The sequence below is a fragment of the Xyrauchen texanus genome, chromosome 14 (genome assembly GCF_025860055.1).
Source record: "Xyrauchen texanus isolate HMW12.3.18 chromosome 14, RBS_HiC_50CHRs, whole genome shotgun sequence".
NCBI lineage: Eukaryota > Metazoa > Chordata > Actinopteri > Cypriniformes > Catostomidae > Xyrauchen > Xyrauchen texanus.
The window spans coordinates 14395995-14420028 of record NC_068289.1 but is presented as its reverse complement, the minus strand read 5'-3'; the positions used below and the strand labels follow the sequence as shown (position 1 = coordinate 14420028).

The 24034-nt window shown below is 37.0% G+C and overlaps 1 protein-coding gene across 2 annotated transcripts; it reads left to right on the top strand.

Annotated features, from left to right (window-relative positions):
* Positions 1–747: 747 nt before the first annotated feature.
* pdxka (pyridoxal (pyridoxine, vitamin B6) kinase a) lies at positions 748–23434 on the top strand. Of its 2 annotated transcripts, XM_052143240.1 has the most exons (11): positions 748–1015; positions 1213–1267; positions 13589–13693; positions 16345–16428; positions 16657–16691; positions 16902–16987; positions 17411–17456; positions 18185–18296; positions 20788–20924; positions 21651–21717; positions 22329–23434. In XM_052143240.1, the coding sequence occupies exons 1-11, from the start codon at positions 935–937 to the stop codon at positions 22439–22441; spliced, it is 921 nt and encodes a 306-aa protein (XP_051999200.1). In that variant the 5' UTR covers positions 748–934; the 3' UTR covers positions 22442–23434. The 2 variants fall into 2 exon arrangements, with proteins under 2 accessions (XP_051999200.1, XP_051999202.1); XM_052143242.1 differs by lacking the exon at positions 16345–16428.
* Positions 23435–24034: the final 600 nt, after the last annotated feature.

Below are 24034 nucleotides of genomic sequence, written 5' to 3'. Positions count from 1 at the left end.
GGCTCACGCTATTCTCCATGGCATCCATGCACAACTCACCATGCGCCCCACCTAGAGTGAACCACATTATAGTGACAACAAGGAGGTTACACCATGTGACTCTACCCTCCCTAGCAACCGAGCCAATTGGTTGCTTAGGAAGCGTGACTGGAGACACTCAGCATGCACTGGATTCCAACTTGTGACTCCAGGTGTGATAGTCAGCATCTTTACTCGCTTAGCAACCCAGGCCCCTCGTTAACACATTCTGTTAAAACAATTGTGTTAAGAGTTATCTTTTTCATCACTAAAAATATTTTAACATGCTTACTGAAAATAATACAAATTATAAACTCCAACCTATGTTGGATACATGGAATAATGTCATGCTCTTTAAAACATCTACATATGATTGATATGATAGAAATTTATTCCACTGTTACTGTAAGAACGTGTATTGTGAGAACTAAAATATTTACTAGTATTATTTTCAAGTGAGTGACAATCCTTGAAAGGCCTTTAAGTATTACAACACACTTCCCTAAAAACTACCAACACATTTTACGTTTTAAATAAATGCTTTAGCGTATATTTTGTCCAATACAAACGCTAAAATCCGTGAATAGTATCTAGCACACGCATTAAGAAACGTATTCAAGTGTTTTATTTATACACAAACTCCTTGACACGAATGTGTAACGCGATTGGTCCATTCGTGTCAACATGCTGAAAGCCCTTAGGTGTCCGCTTCAAATGCCTGAAGAAAACTCCAGTCCAGCCCCTCCAGCTCAGATGTGTTCAATGTCCATTTCTGAAGTGTGTTTTTATTTTACATGTTGATCGCTCTCTCGTCTTTTGGGCTCTTGTGAAACAGGGTTTAATGAGAACTTAAAACTTAAAAAGGCTGCTTGTGTTTTGCTTTGAGCGAGCGTCATATATCTGTGTGCTGTCAGTTATGGACCGCAGAGTTCTGTCCATTCAGAGTCATGTTGTTAGAGGATATGTGGGAAACAAATCAGCATCGTTTCCTCTGCAGGTAAGGGACAGATACGCTTTTGCAGTGCGTTAGATGACTGCAGCAGATAATGTAATTACGATATGCAAAGCAGATCCGACTGTTTCACAGGGTCACCCAAGTCTTCAAACCTTAGATATAAGATTAACGTTAGTTTTGTTTCATGACTGCAAATGAACAGTATGTAATGTTTACATAAACTGTCACTACTCTAATAGGTGCTTGGCTTTGAAGTGGACTCCATAAACTCTGTGCAGTTCTCCAATCACACAGGTATATCCCCACATAGCAGCTAGTCATTTTTGTTGTTGTTTTTTTCTATATCTACATATTCTACACCAGAGTTGTTCAGGCGTTCTCATTGTGATTGATTAGGCATAACTTTCATTAATTTATACAAATTAACTATTTTTATTCTGAATTAATTTCTGCACAACCTTGGTAAACATGATGGTGGCATGTTAATGTTTAGACGTGAGAGCAAGAACATGTTTTTTTGACGTGAGAGCAAGAACATGTTTTCAAGTTTATCTGGGTGAGTTTATCTCTGTATTGTTTAACCCCCAGATGTGTGAAATGTGTTATATATATACTTGTCTCACTGGTCAAAGTTCAGCCTTTTTTTTGTGTTTCGCAGCATGTGCCCAGAGACACAAGACAATAATGTTTTCATTTCCGTGAAGGCAAGCTGTGAGCTCAGTATAAAATATTTTTTCCAAGTTACATTATTTTTTTTACACATATTGAAATCCTCCCTTTTAACCTTGCTTTGAAGACTTATTGAAATCAGACCATCCATTCAGCTAGGCAATGAATGTGTCAACAAAAGTGGCTGTTGAATGGCTGAAAATTGTGAAAACTGGTTCGCCCCAGGATTGTCATCTTTATTTTGCTCATGGTCCATTATCATGTTCCTGAACATATTATTGACCGTTTAACATCTTTTGCATTGAATGAACCGTTGAAAATTATAAACTGTTCCTTTAAGATGAGTCTGCACTTTTCTCCATTGCCAAGGGTTGCAGTGGGCCCCTAGTTAACAGTCAGGTGCTGTTTATTCTCACTCTGTTTCTCATTCTTTCAGCATTCCACCCTCCTCCTCCTCTTTGTTTTCAGAAACAGGCAAGAGCCTGTAATGATCCTCCTCCCACTGTTTTGGGTCATTTGGTGGGGGTCTTGTGTGGTTCTTTCTCACGGTGCTTTACATCTAAATCTCACCAAAGCATTTCCTTTGTCTCAATACTAATGAAGATTTATTTTTCTTCCCATGCATGATTTCACTGACTGGTATCTGCAATTTCAAAAAGTTAAATACTTCTTCAGAATAAAAGCTAGAATGAAACCAAGTTAATATCCTACTATTTGTTTAATAATTCCCTATTAAATGGCTGTGACTCTATAATCTGATTTGAGGTACTTTCATACTGAACCCAAACAGCAGCATCAACAACTATTATATCAGTCATTTTGGATTAGTCTCAGTCAGCTTTGCACAACATCTTGGAGCAATATTAGCCCATTCCTCCTTGCAAAATTGCTTTATGTGTCTTCACAGATGTTCAATAGGTTTGAGGACAGGACTCTGACTGGGCCACAAGAGGACATACATTTTCTTCATTTTAAGCCACTCCAGTGTCGCTCTGGCTTTGTGCTTGTCCTGCTAAGATGTTAACTTTCTCCCAATTTACACTTTCTGGCAGTGGGGAGTAGGTTCTTATCCAAAATCTTGCAGCATTTAATATCCCATCAATGTTCCAAAGATTGTCAGAACCTACTGTTGAAAAGAACCCCTATAACACGATGCTACAACCAGCTTGTTTCACTGTGGGGATAGTGTTATGTGGCTGATGCGCACTGGTGGTGATTTTGATTTATTTCTGTGACTCGATTCTTTTGAAAAATATGTTCAGCAACAATGAGGTGTGAATTTGCAGTCTTCGCTCAGTGGGGTGTGGTGCCTCAGGAAGAGTTGCTAATTGCGAGAAAGTTAGTTTGTTGATTTTCTCAAAGATCATACATTTGCTCTTTGCCTTTGAATGCAAACACATGCCTTACAGTTTCCTCCAGAAACATACCACAAAGTCAGTATAACTAGTATTTCCATCAGTGGCAGGCATCATTAAACATATATTTATAATTCTAATTCTATGATTTTAGAATCACAGTCACAGACATATACAATAATAACAGTGTTAATTCAAAATGATCTAATCGATCACAATCGATGATATATGCTATTTTCAAAATGTGAAGTGGATCGATAGAAGCGTCTGCATTTCATATCGTCAACTTATTTTATTTTTATATTGCTATTAGCAATGCGTTGGAAACCAGGGGCCCTCTGGTTTGCAACCATTCCAACAACAATCATATTGGTTTGATTTATATGTAGGTGAAAATGTTGAAATTGTGTCGCTTGCAATTAGTAATTAAATCATCGATGTGTGACTGTAGCCATGCACATGTCCCATGTATATTACAGTATTTAAAAGGAAAGTTGTAAATAGTGCCTGTTTTATGAAAACAGGTTTGTAATATCCTATGTGTGAGAGGCTACGTGTATGTGAGTGGCGGGCCAGATCTTCAGTGGATTAGTATTTTCAGAATCTAGGCCATTATTTTGTTAATAAAAGTGTGTGCTCTGTATGTTTAGGAGATGGGTGGAACCTGATCTAGAGCAATTGGTGTTGCATCATTTTTGGTTCCGGTGTTAAACCGGGAGGCCATATAGCTATTTTTGTTTTTGTGGAGCTGTGAAGTGTGAATGGCCTGTTAGATTTGCTTTCGCACCCATCTCCAGCATGGCCAAATTGATGTCCTGGCTTGAGACAGGGGGATCAGAATTCTTTTTGCATCTGTCCCTCACAACATTGCAACCTGAAATATGAACAACAACAGAAAGAGAAAACAGTTAATGTTGAACCTTTAATTAATTTGCATTTAGACATGTGGTACTTTATTTTCCTCTGATGGTCAAAGCCAAACTGTTACAGACAGCTTTAGTCTCATACTGTATGGTTTGTGCCATCAGGGGGAAGAGATGCGTACCATTACAATGTCCAATGCAAATTTTATTTCAGAGATCAAATTAGACTGAGCATCTTTGGTGAGATCTGAATTACTGCTGATATTTTAGTGCAGTTTGAAGTGTGAAGCACCTTAAGCTGTTCTCACAGTTGAGTCTGCACAGTCTGCTGTTGTGAGCAATATAAGCCCCAGTTCTGCTGGGGAACTTTCTGAGCTTTGTTTTATTGCTCCCAACACAGATCTGTGGTCAAAGAATCAATTCTTATTTTTGGTGATGTGTCTTCTGCTTAGCATTTTTTAAGGGTGCTATTCACACATTTGATCATCTATGACCTATGATCTCGGTGGTCTGTTAGTGTTATGACATTTTTGCCTGATGTTTAGCATTTTACACACACATTTTTTCATTGTCTATCCAGTGGAATGGTTCCCCTGATCAGGTTTTAAATTCAATTGGTGCTTCTCAGCGAGAGATGATTTGGTTCATTATCATGTGCCACTGCATTGGTGCACAGCAAACAACGACCGTATACCCCTCCCTCTTGGCACTGATAAGAGAACCAATGAAATTCAAATCACAAGAATTTTCAGGGCTGGTAAGGTTGTTCGGTTGGCAGTGTCACTACAAATATACATGTCTAATATACATCTGCAATGCCATGCACAACCTTTCCCCGTCTGTGGCCATGCATGGCCATTATAATATAATGCATATTATAATGTGATTATAATACAACTATATTATATTAAAATAGTATAAATTAAACTGATTTTATCACTGGTTTCTGGAGGGCTTCTGGAACGATGTATTTATCTTCTCTTAAAATCATGCCTTCAGTGACCTTGACTAGTTGGTCCTGCTGCAGGTGCGGTGTCAGCTCTCCATCAGAACTCCACAGTTCTTGTTGGTACTGTTTTAAGTTAATAGGAATAGTCTGAACCGCACTCTCAGCAGGAACAATCAGCCTGTCAGGCTGCCATTCATCTCCCTATGGGGTGTAAGGTATGGCGGAGGATCAGTGGCCTTAACAGATTCACGAACAAACAAGAACTTACTGTTAAAAACTCCCCTAATTACTGAAATAGCGCCAACCAGTCTCCACAAGCACAATAAATGTATTGACAAAGAGACAATGAACTATTGACAGAGAACCGCATGTGACATCCGCATGCTCACCACGTGCTTATCGTGTGGACAGGAAGGGGAAAACTTTGAACGTAACAATGTGTGTGTGTGTGTTTTTCAGTTAAACACAGAACTGCATATTGCTAATGAAATACGTGTAATCCCTGTATGTTGTGTATTTCTGAGGTATATCAAACTCGTTAGAACTGTTTCGTGTGTGTTTTAAACTCTGAGGCCTCATATTTAATAGCCTCAGTGTATATTCCCTTTCTAAGTGTACTAAATATACTTTTCTTGGTATCAAATTAAACCTTACGATTTGGCCTAGCTAAATTCGAATATAAGATCTTCGTAGAATGATATTACGTTATGTTTTGCCATCTTTTGAGTCATTCAGCCCAAAATCTCTTACCGTCATAAACCCAGCCAGAAACATGCAAATGAGCCGTGACGGAACAAAGGAATCATTCTCCTGCCCAGAGTAATGGAGGCCTTTACGACCTCCAAAGGAATGTTCAGAGAAGTGCTGACCCTCCCTTCATTCTCTTACTGAGAAAGAGAAATGAACCCTGTTAATCCTATATATATATTCTATATATCCATGTGATAAATATTGACATATATCTAGTGTGCCATCTCACATTTTCCTTAAATGTGCTTGATCTATGTTTTCTTGCAAACTAATGGGTTAATGTTTCAGACTTTGCATACTATGGTTAACCAAAATCATATGTGTGGCATATTTGGTCTCTATAACTTGGTATTTTGAAGATCGAAATGACTGTGTACATGATATGTCGATAACAACAACATATTAGTATTAAAAGTATATTTCCTATTTTCTTTCTTGCACATGCAATGGGCAATTTTACAACAAAGAGCAATAAACCAAATTCCGCCTGGAACCCAAACCCTTCTCATTGGTCGAGCCAATGAGAGGTGGGACCTGTTTCCGAGGGTATAAAATTGCTGCGCCCACTTCCTCTCATCCTCTTATCTTACCAACTCTTATCCTCTTCGCTGCTCTTAGCCTCTCTTGCTCTCTGAGCCTTGTGCTCTCTCACTCTCTCGCTGAATGATGCCAAACTAAAGGCCCCAAGGACTCCCAAGCGTGCGCCAGGCTACCTACGGCCTTGACTGCCCATTCACCAAGATCCTCTGACTCTCACTGGTTCTCTCTCTCATCAAGACAACATCAAAGATCAACTGGAGCCTCAACAAATTGCATCAGGACAGTTTATTTCAAATGGGACATGCAAGTATCAAACTTAGTCTCATTATTTGATACATTAAGTATCCTTAACCCCTTTCTAAAAAGGGCGTGTCAGAACTAATATGATGGTTTGCTCAGGCTGTTGATCTGCTGAACTTCAAACAATGCTATAACTTCTTGCCTTCCTGTATTCTGCTTCAGCCCTCTTTCCCTTGGTAAACTGTATGAATGTATGTATATGTATGTTAGAGTAGTTTAAATGTTTAGTCTAGTTAATAAAGTCTTGTTCATGTCACACGTAAAGTTGTCTGTGTCTCAAGCTCATATCTAAAGTCACTAATCATAGATTTTGACTACTTGCTCTTAATACTTAGTAAGAAAGACATTTCCCATGCCCCGGAAATGTACCTTTCTATTATTTAATTAATGAATAACCAATATTGAGTGTTCACGGGATGAACCGAGTATTTGGTTGTAATGTTAATGTAGCTAAATCAAGTTAACCCGATTAACTGATCCAAATATTCATAATCGATTATAACAAGTTATGATTGATTATTAATATTTCATAGAGCTGATTCGCTACCTAATGGTGGAAGAATATAGAGCTGATTCGCTACAGGGGATGGAGGCCACATATCCCTATTGGTGTTGGTATTTTGCGTTATTCCGTTCGCGTTGTGGGCCACGCCCTTTTGGCAGTTTTGTTTTTTAAACTCAGTGATGAAATTTGTGAATAGTTTCAACAGGTCGCTATAGGGCGTTTTTGGCAATGTTTTGCTTGTTTTATCAAATCTCTTTCTCTTTTTTTGGCAATCTCTTATGAGATGGTTACACTTTTTGCAATAATGGCATTGCATTTTGCTTTGAGATCTTTGGTTAAATTTCTCTGGGTCGTTCCCTTCTGTTAACCATTTTGCACACGCAACACTACGGGGTTTTGATCTCCACCTGTTTTCTATTCTTGAACCCCAGTCTACTATTGATCTGAACGTGTGTTCGGCCGAGTGGACACCATTGGATAAAGCCATTTGAACTGGGATGCCGGCATTGTTCTTAACAAGTTGTAGTAATGCGTCATGGTCACGGTTTGCATTTTCTAGGCCTGAGTGTTCTCTGTATGTTACCCATAACCGTTCTGCGTACGTTTCAAATGACTCATTACTCGCTTGTTTGATTTCAAATATTTTCCTCCAATCTGCATGTGTCGGTCCCCTCATGTCTAATAATGCCTGTTTTAGATGCTCGTAGATAATCTCGTCGGTTTAATTATTGTCTCGGTTCATAATGTTGCCAGATTTCATCTCTGTGGTTAGTTTCGGTCTGAGCTCCTCAGGGATTGTGAAGATAGCTATTTGCCATACATTTGTAATTTCTCATTTGTACACCGTGGACTGTAACATCAATGCTTCCCAGTAGGGTTGAAACTGCCCTTTTCTCGGCATAATTCCTACGACCTGTCTATGTCTAGAGCATTCTTCGCATGTTAACGGGCGGCTGATTGTTGTGATTTCATCATCCGCATTCGTCATAGTTTTAAGAACAGCGACTTTAACTGATTTCTTTGGCAAGTCATTCGATTTTGTTCGAGTCTTTACTGGGCTTCGCAGGTTTGGTTCTTCAGGCCACAGGTTCACAAGAGCTCGGTTACGAGTTTCTCTCTGTGGCCTGTCTCCTAACGCGGCCTCGTCATCATCATTTTGAGTCTCTAGCTCAAAGGTTTTATCCAGTGCTGCGCGTTTAACTGCAGCTACTGGAAACCCAAATTTATCGCAGCAATCTTCGAGAGCAGATATGTAATTCCTGCCGCTTTTAAGTTTTCTTTGAATTTGATCAATTTTTGTTGCCATTTCTTCGCTTTATCTAGCCCACCCCTGTTGCTCGTACGCGAAGGCTTCAACTTGTGTTCTTAACTTTTGTAATTCGTCAGATCGCAATCTTTCAATTTATTTGATATTTGCTATTGTTCATTCGTTCTCGGTTATGGTCTCAAGGTCGTTACTACGAAGCAAATAAACAATTGCAGCGTAAATGTTATTGTATTTTGGTTTAGATTTCAATTTCGCACCCTCAGCAGAATACCAGGATATTATTTCGTTGTTACTCCACTTTATATTTAGTCCCTTGTCGCTTAACCGAACAAGGAGGTTTTTTAATTGCACGCTTAGAATCTCCATAATTTCCTCGTCTATACTGCTGCTGTGCTTTCCCTGGAAAGACATGTTTCCAGTCTAATTCTTATGCCCACCGGAGTTTTCGGTTCCGGTCTTAATAGATGTGAGGTGCGAACAATCTTCCCCTCAACACTTCTAAAAGGCAAATAAAGATTGACTTACCACAGCAGCTGGAGATAGGTGAGAAGATCAAACCTCATGTCCCGGGCAGGGATCAAGTTGAATGTCGCGCTGGAAAGACGTTGCTCGTCTGGTTGCGAGATCACGGAAGGGCTGTCACCACTTTGTAAGCCCGTTTATCGGTCCAATGGCGGTCTCCAATAATACGGGTGAAGGTCTCTGCGCGTTACTGTTTTTCTTGTTACGCAACACAACAATATTAAATGAAATGCATTTTCTCTTATGTATTATCTCGTTATTTCATCTGACTCCATAAATGAAAAAGGTTTTTAATGATATCGGAGTATCATTAAAAGTGAGCGAATGTTTGATTATTCTTTTAACTCCTTTAATTGTACTTTATCCGTTTAGATTAAGAAACTATGTCGCTTTGAGGTCCTCGCATGTTTTCTCTACACCGCGGGTCTCACTATCACAAGTGGCCAGTATTGGATCATCAAACAGAGGTAATTGCTATATACCTGAGATCGGTCACGTTCACGTATACACAATCAAAGATACTTCAGTATAGCCCCATGGAATTGCATACACTTGAATGTAACTTAACGTTTTCTTAAGTAGAGGTCACGGCCACTATTAAAGATGTAAGTTAACCAACATAACTTCTCTTATAATAGCTTTGGATTGGCCATGCGTGGTTTCTCACGTACACTTATCTGGAGAAACATCAAATTAAAACAGCGGTAAGACACACCCAAATTTAGATTGGTCAAGCAGCGTTTGCTGTTCTAAACGGAAATTCCCTTTTTGTCTTTGCAAACCAAGTACACTTGAACCGATGCCAAATATTAGTCGTCACTAATCTGACGCAGACTTGCGGTAACATACGAATCATTTAATCTGTTTGGGAAACACAATGTCAGAGACTTATCAATGTCAATGTTCATCAATTCCAATTAGACAGTGATAAGTCAAAGTTAGACATTTTATCAAAACATAAGAAATTCGAATTGCAATCACCTGATATGAATTACAAACAGTAAACTGTTTGGGATCGTCTGATTACAGAGAGCTCTGCACAATGTGTCGCCTTTCCTTAAATACCCAAACCATGGACAAAGGGGATTTTGGGAGTGGTTAGGTTTGGAAGTCCTTGGGACATACCTCCAGAATTATAAAACATTTGGCAAAGACCTTATAACTTCGTTGTCATTAAGTTTACAAACCTGGGAATAAGAGCACAATACCAGACGCACTGAGACATTTTAAATGATTCCAAACATGTTATACTAGTTACATTATTTGTATACATCAGATATAGACTTTTGTTACATACAGATCTTAGGTGATTCTGAGTTGAATGGGGGAGAGAGGAGAGAATGGGACAGATGTGGAAGGGCAACAATGAGGTGTGAATTTGCAGTCTTCGCTCAGTGGGGTGTGGTGCCTCAGGAAGAGTTGCTAATTGCGAGAAAGTTAGTTTGTTGATTTTCTCAAAGATCATATGTTTGCTCTTTGCCTTTGAATGCAAACACATTGGCACCCTGCCTTACAATCCATAATTAAAATTTGCATGTACCAAGAGACTTCAGCAATGCAGTGTGTTGCATTTCCCCCAAATGACAACAAAAGATTATCTATCATATTGTGAATTGCTGAGCATGACCATAAATCAAGTTATACAAAAAAAGACAACAATATTAGCCTAAAAAATAATCAAGAGTTTCAATAACTTTTAAATGCCATTGTAATGTGTGTTCATCACTCCCTTTTATACATATTTTATCCGGCCCCTTTTCTTGTTGAACGAGACTGACAAAGTCAACGAACGACATGCAGCGCCTCCTCTCATTCAGCCGAAAAGCAGATCCTTGTTCACGATGACTGATTCCTTCATCTCGTACTAGCACACCAGTACATTCAGTTTGTTCATGAATAAGATGGCCAACTGGTTCAATGAGGGGGTGTATACATTCATTGAGTCAATCCAATGATATGGTCCATCACAGCCAGCACACGAATGCTATTTTCTCGAGCTAAATTCAGTCTTTACAGACAACATAAATGGAATTTTCATGCCTACAAATGTACGAAGACACTTGAAAATTTTAGTTTAAACACAATAACCATTTTCACATAAATGGCAGGTCTTATTTTCCTATATTTTGCCAAATGCTGGGCTCAATGTTGTCCAAGACATGAAAAATTACTCAAAACTCAAAGCCAGAGCAAACCTGGAGTGCCTTAAAATGAAGAAAAAAGTATGTCCTTGAGTGGCCCAGTCAGAATCCTGAACTCAACCCTATTGTACAGCTGTGGAGAAAATTCAAATTGTTGTCCATCGCTAATCCCCAAAGAAACAGCTTGAGCTATTATGCAAAATATTATGCACATATTTTGTAAAGTTGATCAAGACTTATCCAAAAAGACTAATTGCTGTTATAGCTGCAAAGTGTAGTTCATCCAAGAATTAAAGAAGAGGGATAAATACACTATCTGGCCAAACAAAAATAAAAAGTTGCCATTTGGAGTTAAAGAAGCAGATACTTAAGAGCCTATTCTTGGACCATTATAACAGTGATTAATATGATTTACCTGGCAACAATTATTTTAACACTAACTTGATGCAGTGTGTAGCTTCCCTTTTCTTAAACAACCATTTCGGAAGACATATCCTGCGGTTGTGGAAAAGATGCTACTGTGTTTCAGAAGGGGCAAATTATTTGCATGCATCAAGCAAAGAAAACAACAGGAGCCTGCTGAAATCACTGGAATTGGGTCAAAAACTGTCCAAAGCATTATTAAAACCTGGAAGGATAGTGGTGAACCGTCTGCTTTACGGAAAAAATCTTGAATGATTGATTATGATCAGAGATAACTAAAACGCTTGAAGTCACATCGTAAAAAATCAACATTAGAACTTACGGCTATGATCAATAGTGAAAGAAAGCGCATTTCCACACACAATGCGATGATAATTTACAGGATTGGGACTAAACAGCTATGTGGCCACAAGAAAGCCACTTGTTAGTGAGGCTAATAGGAAAAAATGACTTTGATTTGCTAGGGAGCATAAAGATTGGACTGTGGAGCAATGGAAAAAGGTCATGTGGTCTGATGAGTCCCGATTGACTCTATTCCAAAGCGATGTGTGCATCAGGGTAAGAAGGGAAGCATGTGAAGCGATGCACCCGTCATGTATAGTGCCCAATGTACTAGGCTCTGGAGATAGTGTTATGATCTGGGGTTTCTTCAATTGGTCAGGTCTAGGTTCAGCAATGTTATGTGGCAATAAAATAACCATTCTGAATGTACTGAATGACTATTATTAGCGGGTAGAATTCAATAAACCTGTCAACTGAGGACATGTGAGGAGTCTACTGTGACATACAGTGTGTATATATATATATATATATGTATATAACTGGTGGCCAAAACTTTGGAATAATGTACAGATTTTGCTGTTTCAGAAGGAAATTGGTACTTTAATTCACCAAAGTGTCATTTAACTGATCACAAAGTATAGTCAGGACATTACTGATGTAAAAAACAGCACCCTAACTATTTGAAAAAAGTCATTTTTGGTCAAACCAAGACAGGCCCCATTTCCAGCAGCCATCACTCCAACATCTTATCCTTGAGTAATCATACTAAATATCTAATTTCGTACTAGAAAATCGCTTGCTATTAAATCAAACATCGATTAAATCTATTTTGTTCGTGCCAAGTACGAGGAGACATGAACAAGATTCTCTCTGAAAGTTTTGTATCCCATTGACTTACATTTGTATGTACAAAAATATACATCTTTAAAAAAATCTTAATCTGTGTACTACAAAAGAAAGTAAGTCATAAGAGGTCAAGACAGCATGAGGGTGAGTAAAAGATGAAAGAATTACTCTTTTAGGATAAACTGCTGCTTTAAAGGGTTAGTTCACCCAAAAAAGCTCACCCTCAAGCCATCCTAGGTGTATCTGACACAATCGGAGTTATATAAAAAAAAAATATCCTGGCTTTTCCAAGCTTTATAATGGGAGTTAATGGTACCTTAGATTTTGAAGCCCAAAAAAGTGCATCCATCCAACACAAAATTTATCCATACGGCTCCAGGGTGTTAATAAAGGGCTTCTGAAGTGAAGCGATGTGTTTTTGTAAGAACAAATATCCATAATTATAACTTTATAAACCATAATCACTGGCTTCCGGTAACTTCCGTCTTCGCGTTCACGAGAGAGTCAAGTTCCGGCGTAAGCTCCAGTGAGAAGTGATGAACGCATAAGCGCGCGTTGTTTACAGCAAAGGAAAACTGCGAAAAGAAGTGAGTTGTTTTAGCTACACTGTAGATTTGTATTAGTCTTAAAATGGTGTGTTAGTGCATCTATCCAGTCAGTCCAATCTTCCATTCATGGCAGCAAACACTCTCAGCCTCTGTTGGCATTACCTCACATTTACTGCATGAGCACCACCACGTCTCCCGTACTCTCCGTCTACCAGATTCTTTTGTTTGTGCCGCTGCTGCAGCCTCCTCCATCTCCCGGAGTTCCTGGTTGGTGTTTTCCGGTTCAAACAAATAGGGCTGGATAAAAAAACTCAATCTCCTCTTATATCGAAATCCTCTGGCATTTTCTTTAAAAATCCTCATTGTTGTCTTCTAATTTGTGACCAGCATTTTATTTTGATCTATCCTCTGCGCTTCCACGTTCGTCTCTTCTTACCGGAGCTTACGCTACACCTATGTCATACACCGGAACTCGACTCTCTTGTGAATATGCAGATGGCCGTTACAGGAAGCCAGTGATTATAGTTTATAAAGTTATAAATATGGATATTTTAAGAATTGGTTCAAGTCTGTTCTTAAAGCATTCTCTTTTTGTCAAGAAAAAAAAACATGTTGCAATGAGCCCTGTTTAATTTCTGACTCTGCTCTCTGCTAGGTTATGAGCACTGGAAAGGCCAAGTGTTGACTGCAGAAGAATTGCATGTACTGTACGAGGGGATCAAGCTTAACAATGTGAATCATTACGACTATGTTCTCACAGGTACAGTATTACTTCTGTCTGTTGGTTCATGTTGTTTATTTGCTGTCAGGCACTGAACAAGCATAGTTTGGAACGAAGATTTTTAGAAGAATATTTCAGCTCTGTAGGTCCAGACAATACAAGTGAATGGGTACCAAAAATCTGAAGCTCCAAAATGCACGTAAAGGCATAATAAAAGTGACAGTGTTTTATTCAATGTCTTCAGAAGCGATATGATAAGTGTAAGAAACAGATCAATATTTAAGTCCTTTTTAAAATGTAAATCTCCACTTTCACATTCTTCTTTTATATTTGGTAATTTGCATTCTTTGTTCACATCGCCACCTACTGGACAGAGAGGAAATTTTACAGGGTGAGAATTTTGCAGAATGTTGCAGTTTCTCACCTCTGCAAAACTAAATTCTCCTCCCTGCCCGGTAGTTGGCGATATGCACAATGAATTGTGGTAGTGTAGATTTTAAGCACAAAAAACATTGTTTCTCACCCACACCTATTATATTGCTTCTGAAGATATAGAATAAAAATCTCTTATGGATTACTTTTTTGCTGCCTTTGTGCTTTTTTGGGTCTTCAAAATTTTGGCCACTATTCACCTGCGTTGTATGGATCTACAGAGCTAAAATAGTCTTCTAAAAATGTTTATTTGTGTTCTGCAGAAAGTCATACACATCTGAGATTTCATGTGGGTGAGTTATCCCTTTGAAGGTGCTGTATGCAGTATTGGGGAAGATACTTTGAAACTGAAGCCTCCCTAGCTGCAAGCTACTCATAACTTAAAGTAGTTAAACTACAGTGAAGCTAGAAAAACTCTATTTAATATAACTGAGCTGAAATATAGTAATAAACATCAGTGATTTGGTAAATTATTATATAATTTGGATTTCCACATTTTTGTGACAGTCCAATGTTTTTGACCACTACTCATTGAAAAAAGTTGCTCATTACTGGTATCGTTGCTACTTTTGTTAATTACTCCCCAACGCTGGCTGTATATGATTTCAGTAGTTTTGCTAACGCCCCATCATGTCAACCATACTCCCTTCCCCAAAAACCTGCCGACCAAAGACATGCCAGCCAGTAGTCAGCAAACCTGAACATGCAAATTGATTGATAGTCAGAGTCTAATTTTGATTAGCTAAAACAGGGTGGGCTGCTCCCTGAACGTTTTTTTTTTTTTTTATATTTACAAAGTACAGTTGTAAAAGAGACAGAATATCTGTCAAGTAGTATTTACTTAAGTAGTATGTGTAATATTCTAAATACATTTAAGTTTACAGCACCTTTAAATTCCAGAAACACTTATTTGTTCACATGCTTGAGAATGAGAATTCCAAATTTTTTATCGAGGGGATTGACTGCAACTACTTCACTAATTTAATTGATTCTTCAACCTCTAGCAAATATCATGGTTACAGATAAATAAATAAAAAGGACCATGAAATGCTCTTTTTTTTTTTTTTATATATAGTTTTATTATATTCCCTGAGGGCCACTATTAATTTAAGTACTGTTATGATCGGCTAACATCATGCACCCGCTCGAATACAGCCATATATTAAACTCTGTCAGAAGAGAATGAACATGGTCCACAACATTATAAAACTAGATTTCAGGGTTTACACAACACACGTCCAACACATTGCATTTGAATATATTAAACTGTTCATCTCAAGCACATGTTAAAGCATCATAAACTATCAAACAGTCATAACATTTGAAATATTCATGAATGAAACGGTTTACTTACTGTTTTTGATCGAGTCCAAGTGTTTTTACTGCCCCATCCTTCAATAGCAGTTTTTTTGCAAAACTTTAATTGTATTATGACTGGTTCACAACCAATCCATGCTGATATAAGCTGAAAAAACATACAATCCACGCTCATATGAGCCGTAAAAAATTTATTTACACAGTCCAAAGCACAGTGAATAGATGCACACACATCCAGTATCATCCTGCACTGAAATGCATGTCGTCGGAAACGCATTAAGATGGTCAAAGACGTCCATCTATTGCATGTTTGCAAATACCAACAATTAAAAATAGTGCAGATGAGGTCCATTATGATTTTGTGCTCAAAACAGCAGAAGCAGAGCAGCTGAATGAAACTGAATGGGGTCTCTTTTTCAGAGTTGTAACTTGACACAGCGTATTTTAAAAGCAGAGCCAGATACATGACAGCGGTCAAAGACGTCTGTCTCGTGCATGTTTATGTAAAATAAATGATTAAAAATGGTCCAGATGGGTCCTCTTTGGTGTTCAGGAATAGTGAGGCCACACTTGGCCTGTTTGTCTTGCTCTCTCTTTCTGTTTCCGAACTGAAGCAACAGTGGGCGGGGCCAAGAGTTCAATAATGTAAAGTAGAGGTGGTCATGAATTAATGGGCCCCAAATGACGTAGAGTAGTTGTGGAAGTAGAGAACGATGCATTTTGCAGCTTGGTTTCAATAAATGCTTTTATTGCATTGAGGATTAAGTTTTCAGTTCTGAAATTTAAAGTATGTTTTTATTGTAAAAAAGACCTCTTATTTGTCAAAATATCTAGGAAAATGTGATTCCTCATGACATGACCCCTTTAAATATAATACTTTTATTTACAATTTGTTTAAGGAAAAAAATGACTAGATATGTTTTCTAACCTTCTTTTTTCAGGGTACACTCGAGATCATTCATTTTTGCACATGGTGGTAGACATTGTACAGGAGCTGAAGAGGTCAAACCCGAGCCTGGTGTATGGTGTGTCACTAATAAACCTATAACTAGAGAGTCAAAGTGTTCTTGTATAGCTTTCTTTGTAGGAATGCATGAAACACTGGTGAGTCACAAGTTAGTCATATGATTGGAAGGGGCAGTTGTTTTGCCTTTGGCTTGTTAAGACCAAAACATCTTAACAATGATCCGAAACATTTCATGAAGCCAGTAAGACTACACTATTTATTGTGCGGATTTTTGTTTCTCTCATAGTGTGCGATCCCGTATTGGGAGATAATGGGGCTATGGTGAGCATGTCTATGTTCCCTTTTTGCCAAATGATTAAAAATCCCCTTAAAATAATTGACAAATTATACATTTTGCTAATAATTTCATTTTCATAAATGTAACACCATTCAGTTGAAATTCACGAATCACATAAATGTGGTGAATAATGTGGAGTTAAGAGTAGTTTTTGAAAAAGCTTATCACTTTGTCATGGTCTCCTTTCTTTCTAGTATGTTCCTGAGAATTTGCTACCCATCTACAGGGACAAAGTAGTACCATCCGCTGATATAATCACTCCCAACCAGTTTGAAGCAGAGTGAGTGCTTTGTTATGGTTTTAATATGGTTTTAAGTTTGGACACACCTAGTCATTCTTTATTATTGTAATTTTCCACATTTTAGAATAATAGTAAAGTCATTAAAAATAATGAAATGACATAAATGGAAGTAAAGCAATTATGTAGTCACACAAATGTTGAGCAAATCCAATCAATTCTCTTCACTCTCCAATTCTCTTTATATTTGCATACTACAACACTAATTTCAAGCATTCAGACACAAGCCTTTAGATTAAAAGGCTTTAATTGTAGGATCAACTAATTATCTTACAGGGATGAAAACTGCATATTTTGGTTTACATCTATTTCAAGCATGCATCTCAGCCCAAAAAAACAGCTGTCTGGGTGAGACTCACAATGCTGATGGCTGTGAATATTTCAGTTTATTTTTTACTCCCACAGATTGCTCACTGGTAGAACCATCTGTACAGAAAAAGATGCAATTGAAGTAAGTTTCATCATCTGTTTCCTTCACAACCACAAATATCCACAGGTGTCAGGACTTAACGTTAAGGATTTTTTTCTGTTAGCGCAGTTGTGCCAGTAATTCACATTTGTTCTTGCCCTGCCACAAACAAATTGTACATCTTTCACAATTCATTGTTTGCCATGATTAGTATTCCCATTCTTCATTAAATGTTATTCTTTAAAATAAACAATGGCATACAATGCAAAACAGTAATAATTTATTTTAAATTTTCAGCCCATTCTTACTGATGCCTCCAGATCTTTCACAGATAGCTGTGAAAAACATCTCTAAATGTAGTGACAGTGTCACAAATAAATATAAAACATGGTGACTTTTATAACATTGGAAAGTTTTATCACAACTGATGCATTATTATTTTATATACAAGCCCAAAACTAGCCATGAGTTAATGTGTCAAATCTTAATTAACTGACAGACAATAGTATTGTATGCTTTTGTGTGTTAAGCGCAGCATTTGGGAACGAAGCTCCAGTTACACAGCTCATATCATGTGGGGCTCTCGCATTACATGGCGTGTCTGACATAGTTGTCCAGTGCAGTTTTGTATAAACTGCATGAGTTTACCAAAAATAGATTTGGCTTTTTATAGAATGCAGCTGTGCTGTGTGAACCTGGCCTCTGTAACCCTGTATGTAAAACTGCAGAGCGTGTCAGAATGAACTATCACACAATTGGTTGTGTTTCAGGTGATGAACTTGTTGCATTCAAAGGGTCCAGACACAGTGGTCATCACTAGCTCAGATCTGCCCTCTCCTCTGGGTGATCAATACTTGGTAGCCCTGGGGAGCCAGAAAAGAGGTAGATAATGTCTTTTAAACTCCCACCAAACAATAAAGAGGTTAGTGCAAACAAACTCATAACCCTTTCTATGCCTGCCCTCATTTCCTCTTCCTTCATATTCTACGCAGAATAAACGGCAAAGGTACTGTCAAAATGTAAATCATTCTAGAGAGCATTTGATCGGCCAAAACTCTGCTTAGTGCAAAGTGATTCATCAATAGTTTTGGTCCATTTTTCTGGTAGAGAAATAGAAAGACTGCACATTTTGTTTATTGGCTTGAAGTTAATTTTGTCATCTTTTATAGGCTTATTGGCATATAGATGGCTTCAAATCTAACAGACATAGACTTAAAACCTCCAATTTTGATTAGATTTTGGTTAGAGCTGCAGGTCTGGCAGTTTATCTGCATTTACAAAACTAGTAAAAATACTAACCTCTGATTGGATAGGCCATGTTTGAGGACGTTGTAAAATGCAAATAAACACACCAATAAAGGTACATTTATATAATAGTGTGCCATGTTGCTACATTACTTGGCAAATGCAAACAGCCTACAGCTAGAGTTACAGTACAAACAAAGATAACAGTGTTTGTCATTCTCTACACTGCCTTTATCTCTCTAATGCAGGGGTGCCTACACATTTTTGCGTGATGATCTACTTTTAAATGACCAACTCAATAAGATCTACCAACTAAAAAAAACACAGTTTCATTTAAAAAAAGAAAATGCTTGTTGGGACTACTGCATGTATAGTATTAAAGTAGTAAAAAATATATAATAATGTTCAACGTTGATATCATTCACTTTAAAACTAAACCCAAAACAACTACAGCACAATAGATTACAATAGCCAGGGCATTTACCTTATTCTGATGACTTGCACTGAATGGAATCACAGTTTTGCATAATCCGGGCAGTAGCTGCTGGTAGCAGGTCTCAAACACTGCTAGCATCGCAATTTCGCGCTCTGTTCTCAGAAGCCCTTGGAAGGCGCGTATGCGCAAACCTAGTTGTCATGGCAACTGAATAAACAAAAATCACGCCTGGTCAGTATTTACTTGTCAAGTGCAAGTCAGACAGAAACTAAAAGAAGGAAAGACATTATTTATTTGTATTAAAATTTGACGAAAGTACATTTACATTTTGTGCGATCTACCAGCATTGCCTTTGCGATCGACTGGTAGATCGCAATCGACGTATTGGGCACCCATGCTCTGAGTCAGTATTATACTACGTTTTATGTCGCTGGATTACATGTGGTGAATTTGACATTTGTGTGCATGTATGCATGTGCACATATACAGTATGTGTGTGTTTCTTCAAATGTTGGCACTTTCATGTCTCAGGAATTTATATATATTTGATAAATTACACAAAGTGTGAATATATATATATATATATATATATATATATATATATATATATATATATCAACTTGTTTTATTTTTGTTATATGAAGGTTTCATTACAAATAAATTGGAAACGTTTTACCAGGCCATCATCTTTTGAAAATTACTTAAAATAAATGTCTTTTATTGATATATTTGAATTTTAATATTCAAAACAAATACTTAGTTATTTATTAACTTAAATATAATAAGTAGTTATTACATGTGTAAAACTGAATAAAGAGTGAAATAAACAAACCATTTCAAAATGGAATGTGTGGCAGTTAAAACTGTCCCACAGTTGTGTCATTTCTACCACAACAAAATATTTTAGCCCTAAACATCATTTTTTCATCAAAAGTTAGTGTTCTTGTTAACCAGATCCAAAAAACTGAACAGCATGCTTGAGATGAAATATAATTGATGTTCGAAGAAAACAGAAATAAAGTAAATATCAATCAAAATATCAAAAATATCTGAATATTTGTATTGGGTGTCATTTTCCAATCAAGCTGTAATTTTGTCAAATTACACAAAGTGTGAAAATAGTGTATGTACTTGGGATGCATAAGATGTTAGCTATGGAATTAGCCTTAGCAAAAAAGCTATTTTTTATGTAATTACCGTCAGTGTAATTTTCACCACAGATTTCAGTTAAACACAATACAGAATTTGAGATGTGCTCAAATTTATGCTGTGGTGGAAATGTTCATATCTTTCCCAAAAAATGACATAAATCTCCTGTGATGCATGTACATATTTTACACTGTTGCACATTTTTAGTAGACAAATAATAATAAATATGTTAAAAAAAAAAAAAGTCCACAGTGCTAAAAAGTGCCTGAAGTTAAAGAAACACCAATGCATGCATTTATGCTTTAAATACATTAGTTAAAATATTTGCCAGCCTAAGGAGGAGTGTTCCTCCAAAAAATGGCTTAGTCACTGGGGGGTTCATAGCAGCTATTCTTAGTAAAGCTACTTTGGAACAATATTATGTATTGTGAAAAGAACCACGCTGACATTTTCAACAGCATCATTCTTGATAAGTGGTTTCTGTCTTGGTTGAGGGCTTCAGTCCCATTTTGCATTTGACTATATACTTCTGTTGTTCCTCAGTAAAACCAGATGGTGCCAAAGTGACCCAACAGATCCGTATGGACATCCCCAAGGTAGATGCTGTGTTTGTGGGTACAGGAGATCTGTTTGCTGCAATGCTACTAGCATGGACACACCATCACCCAAATGATCTCAAGGTAAACAAAATTATATTTATATGTGATAATAAAGCAGTTTTACCTTTGCATTTAGAAAATTGTACACAGTGACGCCAAAAAGTATTTGGACACTTAAAAAATTATGAATGCCATCGCATTAAAGGTGCTGTTAACAATTCTTTTTCATGGAAAGGTATTCAAATAAAATTCCTACTCCCTGAAAAATATGAATGAAATAAGTGTCATGAGATATGTCACCAGTCTCTGTGACAGCTCTAGACTTTTTAAACGGAACAAAAATGTGGCTGCGGGCCGCGGTCTCTGGTGCTTTCTGCCTGTCAATCATTTTGCATGTTCTCATTGTATTGTAGTTGCAGCAAATTATTTGGGCTTACTGCCATTTTTATGCTGTGTTGTACATAACTGTCGTCAGTTGAGGTTTCTATTTTGCTGCTGTCGTTGTTTTTTAACAACCGTTTCTGCAGGATATGCCAGTCTTCAAACTGTTGGTTTCTTTGGAGATTGGGGTTTTATAAAGAGGGGCGTGGCTAATCCAAGTAGAATGGCTAAAATTGCTTACAGCACCTTTAAATAAATAAAACATCAAGCCAAGTGGCATTTATTTGAAAGAAAACGGCACAAGCATAAGCAAAACCTTTCCAAAAATAATTTAAAGTTTTAAATATAGTGACAAGTTTTATAGACAAAATACAAAACGTGGAACATTTTAATTATAACCCAGTGTTCTTGATGTGTTGTTTACAGACGGCCTGTGAAAAGACTGTTTCAGTCATGCATCATGTCATTAAGAGGACTATTACTTATGCTAATGGTAAGAGAAACTTACTGTATGGACCAGATACTATTTGTCTGTGTGATGTATCTGGATAATATATTGCATTTGTTTAAAAGTGACTTTAATAATATTAATTATAATTATGAAAATGCTAATTGAAATGTAGTATGAGTTACAAATATGTTTTTAACAAATGTATTTGTTTAAAATTATCTTCAATGGAAGGAATAGTTTATGAAAAGTCTGTCTTAATATACTCGACCTCAAGTTATTCAAAATCTGTATTTCTTTCATCCGCTGAACACAAAAGGAGACGTTAGGCAGAATGACAGCCTCAGTCTCCATTCACTTTCATTGCATTGAAAGTGAATGGTGACTGATTTTAACAGACCACCTATCATCTTTCTTGTTCTACATAAGACAAAGTCATACAGGTTTGGAACAATATGAGGGTGAGTAAATGATGACAGAATTGTCATTTTTGGGAGAACTATCCCTTTAATGCAATGCTTAATGAAAGCCACTATATTTTGTGTTGAAATGAACACATTTCTGTTTCACTGTTGATTACTTCAGCCATAATATAGAAATACTTGTTATTATTCATAATGTAACTCATACTCCCTTTCCTTTTGTTCATCTGTCAGAAGTGGCAGGTCCCAATCAAAAGCCCAGTCCTGCTCAACTGGAGTTGAGGATGGTCCAGAGTAAAGCAGATATTGAAGATCCTGGCATAGTTTTGGATGCTGTTGTATTGTAGAACTTGCACTACGTTCTGTACTAGACAATGTGAATTTCATATTTTTAACAAGAAGATGACCTAAAAGGTTATAATCATACTGTAGATACCTAATGACACCACTTATATTACACCAATCAGCCACAACCTTAAAACCATCTGCATAATATTGTGTAGGTCCCCCTCGTGCCTGGGCTGGTATGAGTATTTCTGTAACTGCTGATCTCCTGGGATTTTCACAAACAACAGTCTCTAGAATTTACTCAGAATGGAGCCAAAAACAACAAAACATCCTTGTTGATGAGGGAGAGAAAAAAAATATAATTCTGAGATGCTATTAATCTCACCACAATTGTACAGAGCGGTTATCGGAGTTACCATAACCAGTCTGGCCATTCTCTGTTGACCTCTTTCATCAACAAGGATGTTTTGTTGTTTTTGGCTACATTCTAAGTAAATTCTAGAGACTGTTGTGTGTGAAAATCCAGTACAGAAATACTCAAACCAGCCCATCTGGCACCACAATCATCCATGCGATTATCTAATCAGTCAATCATGACATGCTGTTCTGAGATGAGCGGGACCTACACAATATTAGGCAGGTGGTTTTAATTTTGTGGTTGATCGGTGTGTGTACAGTGCACCAATTCCTTGATAAGAACAATAATGTGCTAGAAAAGAAACTGTGAATGACTGTTTTTTGTTATACAGTGCATTTATGATCTTAACTGTTTTTAGGTTCACATTCCAGCCACATTGAACATGACAATCCATCCATAATTCTTAAATAATGTTTGCCACTATGATTATGCATGTGTCTATCTGAATCAAATATTAATAATAATTTTTTGATTACCATTAAGAAAAATGTATTAGAATGTTCTCATATTTGATTAGTCTGTCATACTCAAACATTTAATGATTTAAGTTTGATTCATTATAGTCCTTTATTTAACAATCAGTCCAAATTTGAGAAAATGTCTACTAAACAATAAAAAGGTGAACATGCTTCTATACCAAGTGTCAAACTTTAATGCTACTCTGATGTGGTAAAAACAAAAAATATTGAACAGAGTATTTATATTTGTAATGTTTACCAATAATTGCCAAGAAAAAATATTTTAATATACATTTTGATCAAATGTAGCTTATGTAGTTAATTACAATATGTAGTTCTTTTAATGTTTATTCAATAATTCCATTTTACAAGTTTGATTTCGTTCATTTTAAAGGTGATGTTTTTTTTTTTTATGTAGAAATTTTGCCCAGCATAATTTGCATACTTAACTGTAAGTAAGCCATTCTAATGTAGATTTCACCTAATGTTAACTGTGGTGCTATCAAAACACTGCCCTGTTTGTTTGAGTATCCTGTCCAGCCTGAAACCCATGCAACCAGGTAAATTACAGGAAAATTGTTGGCTTGTCTTTACTGGTAAATGTACCAATTGTGCTGTCAGCACATACCATCAATAAGGAAATGTATAGGAAATAATACAACTTCGCATTAAGGAACATTTCCAGAACAAAAATGACATGTATTTTCAAAAGTGTTGTTCACACATGAGCTCTAAACTGAAAGTGCCAATGTAAAATTATTTAAATTCTAAAGTTT

Coding starts and splice junctions, on each gene's coding strand:
- pdxka (XM_052143240.1), top strand. CDS start 935: ATGGACCGCAGAGTTCTGTCCATTCAGAGTCATGTTGTTAGAGGATAT. Junction 16,988..17,410: donor CCCAACCAGTTTGAAGCAGA/GTGAGTGCTTTG, acceptor TTACTCCCACAG/ATTGCTCACTGGTAGAACCA. Junction 18,297..20,787: donor CCTGGGGAGCCAGAAAAGAG/GTAGATAATGTC, acceptor GTTGTTCCTCAG/TAAAACCAGATGGTGCCAAA.